This window comes from Myotis brandtii, unplaced genomic scaffold (genome assembly GCF_000412655.1).
Source record: "Myotis brandtii unplaced genomic scaffold, ASM41265v1 scaffold463, whole genome shotgun sequence".
Classification (NCBI taxonomy): domain Eukaryota; kingdom Metazoa; phylum Chordata; class Mammalia; order Chiroptera; family Vespertilionidae; genus Myotis; species Myotis brandtii.
Genome location: NW_005367694.1, coordinates 336,712 through 342,066, shown reverse-complemented (window position 1 = coordinate 342,066; position 5,355 = coordinate 336,712). Strand labels below are relative to the sequence as shown.

General features: G+C 57.7%; 1 protein-coding gene across 1 annotated transcript in view; it reads left to right on the top strand.

Annotated features, from left to right (window-relative positions):
• The first annotated feature begins 2,492 nt into the window (after nt 1-2,492).
• The window catches only part of RHOF (ras homolog family member F (in filopodia)), a 7,543-nt gene continuing 4,680 nt past the window's right edge, over nt 2,493-5,355 (top strand). Inside the window, exons 1-2 of the mRNA XM_014547014.1 lie at nt 2,493-2,522; nt 3,067-3,202. Of these exons, the coding sequence (XP_014402500.1) occupies nt 2,493-2,522; nt 3,067-3,202 (166 nt within the window). The remainder of the gene's footprint in view (nt 2,523-3,066; nt 3,203-5,355) is intronic.

Here is a 5,355-nt window from a genome sequence, read left to right as displayed (position 1 = left end):
CGGCTCGGTGCTGGCCCGGAGCCGGTGACCACCGCCTGGCCCGGGAGGGGGGCCCTGGCGGCATAGAGGACCCCGGTCGCCCCGTCTGTATGTAAAAGGAGGGTGTTTGCACGAGATGAGCTCCTGGCCACCACCCAGCCCTGCTGTATTGAGAGCCCACGGCTGGGTTCCTCTCCTGTTTCTAGAAAACCACGGGCTCCCTTCTGCTTGGGGTGGGACCTGCTGTGGTCGCCGAAGGCTCTGCGAGCTGCACATGTGGGTCCCCTGGGGCTGGGCTGCCCTGGGCTGCATCTCGGGGTCCGATGCTTCCGGAATACTCTGGGCCACAGATGAGAGCGAGCCTGTGACCCCCAAGATCCTTGGCCGACAGCCGAGGCTCCAGGAGACATTTTGACTCCCACGCTTCTGGGATTCCTCGGGCCACCTGGGGTGATCCTGGGATTTGGTGGTCTCCTGTTTGAGCTTCTAGGATTCTGTGCCTTCCTGGTTCCCTGGAAGAAACCGGGCACTGAGGAGGGAACCGAGCTCTAGGGAATGCCGGGGTGAGGTTCTGTCACCTGCAGCTGCTAGCGGGTTTGTGCTGCCTGCCTCGCCATCGCCATCCCATCGGAGGCCTGTTGCTGGGGGATGGGTGGGGGAGCCCAGCCAATGAGAGGACTTGAGTGGCACTGGATGGGGAGGGGGCCTGCCTCCCCTCAGGGAGTTTCCTTCTTTGCCTCTGGACTGAATAAACACTGGGGAGCAAAGGTCAGGATACGCAGACTCTGTGAGTCAGTGTTTAGTGAGCTACGTGGAACCCTGTCATCAGGTGCCCCCTCCCCAAGGAAGCCTGGTGTGTGTGAGGTGACGTCTCCCACTGGCCTTGGGTGGAGCCAAAATCCAGACCCTGCCTCCCTTGCCAAGCTGTCAGTAGCATCTCTCCTTCTACCTGGACCCGGCAGGATAGGGCTGGCTGTCCCAGCCCCAGACCGCTCCTGGGTTCCTGGCTTCTGACAGGCTTTGTTTGGGTGTTACCCACCCCCCCACCCCCGCCCTCCCTGCAGTGGGCTCTGTGGACCTCCCCTTCTTGTTGGATGAGGGCCCCGCGGGGCTGCCCCCAGAACGGGGATGTATGTGCCTCTGCTACTAAAGGCTTCAGAGGAATTCCCAAGGGTGTGGCCGCAAAGAGCAGTAAAGATCACACTGTGTTTGGGACACTTTTCGTTTCACACGTTTCTGTCTGGGACCCAGGGAGGGGCAGGTTCCTTAACCCCACGTGGTGGGTGGAGTGCTGGTGGACAGGGAGAGTCCAGGGAGGTTGTGTGTCTCTTCTCCTGCCTCTGCCCTCAGGGCGTCTCCTCTCAGAGTCCCCAGTTCTTTCACGGTTCCCACTGCCTTCCCGTCAGACCCAGCGCAGGGACCGCTTCTGGCCTTTCTGGCCTGGGCCAGAGGAAGATGCTCGAGGCCCACGTCAGGGTCGGTCGTCACGTGAAGGCTCTGGGAAGCGCCTAGTTGCTTTAGGAAAGAATTTGCTCTAAGAGCTACTTCAGGAGGGATGGGGACGCTGAGTCTGAGTTATCAGAATGGCTGGGTACCCTGACCTTTGCTGCGAGCACCCGGGGCCTGTCAGCCTCGCCCGCAGCCCCGACACGCTCAGAGAACGGAAGCTGTGGTGAGGTCTGAAGTTTCCTGGGCAGGGGGGAGCGGGGGCGGGGGCGACGTAGGAGGTTAAGACACCAACCAGAGACGGAGCTGTCTGGGCCTCGGGGTGGGGCTCAGGGCTGGGGCGTCACGAGATGGGGTGGCAATTGCCCAGGAGGTGGGGAGCTGTGGCTTCCTTCGTAGCCTGAGATGGGAACACAAGGAAAGGTGTGGGGCAGACGGGGAATCAGGGACCAGAGTGTTGTCTAGGAGCCAGGAGCAAGGAGGCTGGGGGAGCCGCAGCCGTGGGTCCTCAGACCCGGTTCTGGGCCGCGGGCTGGCGCTGCCCGGGTCCCAGCTGCTCCAGTCTCCGGGGAGGACGTGCAGGTGGCAGGCCCCAGAGCACTAGTGAGAGTGTGGGTTCCTTTTCTGGCAGCTTCCCCTTCTCGTGCTGCCAGCAGCCATCCCCTGACCAACGCCCTGGCCAGAGCTGGGACCACCTGCCCTGTGTCTGTCCTCCAGCCGATTTGGGGACCACCATGGCCCGATGACTCCCTCTCTCCTCAACCCAGCGCCACGCCTTAGAGACCCCTGCCCAGAGAGACGACGGCCACAGCCAAGCTCCCTCCCACAAAGGAAATACCCTCTCGTGAGGCGAGGCGAGAGCCTCACTTCCTCCCTGCCCCACAGACCTTTCCTCGCCTGAAACAAACGTCTCCTTTTGCACATAACTCAGGGCTTTTTTTTTTTTTTTTTTTTACATCTGAGGCCCATCTGCGGAAGCCAGAGTGGGACACCTGTATGCCCGTAGATGGGGGACTTGGCCCCTTTAAGCCTTGGCATTACCAGGGGTAAATGGGGAGGGTAATACCATGTTGTGGGTGGAGGGCCCCATAAAGCTTGTGGGTCTAAAGAGCCAGGGTTAGAACCTGCTCCCCCCACCCCCAGGACCCTGTTTCTATTTCAGGAGTAACCATAGTAGCAGTCCCTCACCTTTTGCCCAGCATTGCTCATCCTACCAGGAGCAGGGTTATCACCCCCTTTTCCAGATAAGGAAACTGAGGCCCAGAGAGGGAAGGTACCAAAGTCATGGAGCATGAGTCTGCGGGCAGCCTGGCTGGCCCTCCTGACTCATAAGGGAGGCGTCCAGGACACCCTGCCCCTCCCAAGGAGACGTGAGGTCAACAGCACCCGGAAATCTATCACCTGCAGAGTGGAGGCCCACTCTGAGGCCTGGGGAAAGCTGAGCCAGACACAGTCAAGCCAGGAAGGCAGCCCGGAGGAGGAGCTGGGACCTGGGCTGGCTGCCCATCTCCTCCCAGAATCCCTCTCTTCTTGAGATTCCTGTGTTGGGAGCTTTTACCTCACCTGGTCAGGGCTGGAGTTTGTCGGGTTAGGCCAGCTCCCTATCCTTTGGGATGGAGCGAGAGGGAGGCACCCCAGTAGTCCTCCCCGTGGTCTTCTGTCATTTACAAAGCTTCCTGTGAGCTCTGTGACCGTGGACAAGTCCCTTCGCCTCTCTGTGTTTCAGTTCCTGCGTCCATAAAATGTGACAACAGCAGCCCTGTCTTATATGATCATGGTGAGGAATGATGAGTCAATGCAGGTAAAGGGCTCTGAATGGGGCCTGGCATATGATGACCATTTTTATTGTTATTGTCAACAAGGCTCACTTGCTTCTCACATGTCCATTTCACAGATGAGAAAACTGAGGCCCAGAGGTTAATTTCCAATTGGGAAGGCTGGAGAAGGCTTCCTGGGAGAATTGGTGCTTTTAGAGTGGCTTGGCAGGCAGCTAACCTTGGGCTTGGGGACTAAGTTGGTGCTCCAGCTCCCAGGGAGCCTGTCTCTGACCTTGAAAAATGCCCCCTCAGCCACGTGGTCTCCTAACAGGAAGAACCCTCCCCGCCAGGCTTACTTCCCGGGGTGGCTGCTTAAAGTGAACAGAGGTGATGCAAGTGCGGTGCCCTTGCAAACGCCCAAAGCCTCGGGGACCATCATTGCACTTCACTCACTCACTCATCCATTTGTTCATTCATTCACCAACGGACCTGAGCTCGCCAGTGTAGCAGAGATGGCCCCTGTCCTCACGGGGAGACCAAACAAACAAACAAAAACCCAGAAGAAAAAGCCACAGCTGGTCGTGGGACCCACTGGGAAGGAGGCTGTGCCAGAGCAGTTCTCCTGGAGACGGTGCCCCTCCTGCAGACCATGCTGCCCCCTGGGCACGAGCCTCTACAAGAGGTGACAACGAGGGCAGCAGAGTCTCGGGGGGAGCCAGCTTGGCCCGACTTCCTCCTCCCACCCAGGGCCGTCTGACTTCTGCCCTCATCAACTGCTGGAACCATCACGTACTTGGCAAACCTTCCGGCGCACCTCAGCCTTCGTCTCCACGGCGTGACAAGAGGTGAACAGCTTCAACCAGCCAATACCGACTGGACGCCTGCCGGGCACCAGGAGTTAATATTTAAGGACAGACGTGGGCCCTGCCCTCAGGGTGCCTCCAGTCCACAGGGACACAGGCAGTAAACAGCACGCATATGAGGACAGGCTGTGGACACACAGGGCGGTGGACTTTGCACCAGGCAAGATGAAGAGACGTGGGAACAGCAGGCCCCGTTTTAGAACGTGGCCATTCCAGCCACGTGTCTGAAAGGGAATGAGCGTGTGTGTGTTACGCCACAATTATGAACCGTATCGTGCACCGTAGAGGCCCAGGACCGATGTTTGCACAGAAGCAAGAAAGCGTGTCACTGCGTTTTTGCAGAAGGAACACGGGACTTGGGATTTAAGGAGCCGGGCGGAGTCCTGGCTCGGTCACTGATGCAGTGACCAGGGGTCGGTTACTTCACTTCTCTGAAACTCAGTTTTTTTCTGTATCAGTGGGAATGTTCCTAAGTTCCCTGACTAGCTCCTCAGAGGGTTGCTGTCAGGGTGTGTCTTAATAATTTACAGGCAGAAGCACCCGGAAAAGTACATAAGGTGTAGGGTGGTGGTGTTATTACGTAGAAGTAGAAAGAAGGCAAAGGAAATAATGTGGACAGTCAGTCTGAATGCTTGAAAAGAAAACGCTAGAAAGATGGGGAGAACATGAGGGAAAAGCATTCCAGGTACGGGGAACAGCAAGTGCAGAGGCTCTGAGGCCCGAGAGCTTGGTGGGTTTAAGAGGAGGCCCCCTTGGCTGGACCTCAGTGAGTGAGGGGTGTGGAGGAGGGAGATGAGGTCAGGACTAGTGGGCCCAGGTCATGTGGACCACAGGAGATGTTTGGGTTTTAGTAAAGGGCAATAGGGAGCCATTGAAGGTGTTTCAGTTGGGAGGAGAGGGCAGGTCTGTGTGTTTTAAGATCCACGTAACTGCTGCATGGAGAATGGGATTCATTGAGGGGCAGCAGGGGAGCAGGGGGAGGTGGCCTGGATGAGGATGGTGCCGTGCTGTGCACTAGAACGTTCTGTGGTGATGGAAATGTTCTGTACCTACGCTGTCTGTTACAGAAGCCACTGGCCCTGCGCGGCAGTTAATCACTTGAAATGTAGCTAGTGTAATGGAGAACCTGCATTTTTAATGTTAATTTAAATAGCCACCTGGGGCTAGAGGCTACCCTATCGGACAGCAGAGGTCTAGTAAGACACGCACAGAGGTGAGGAATGGGGACAGTTTGGGACAGAAAGGGGAAGGCATGGGCTGGAGAGCACGCTGGGCCAGTTCTTCATCGTCTTAGGCAGATTTATCCAGCT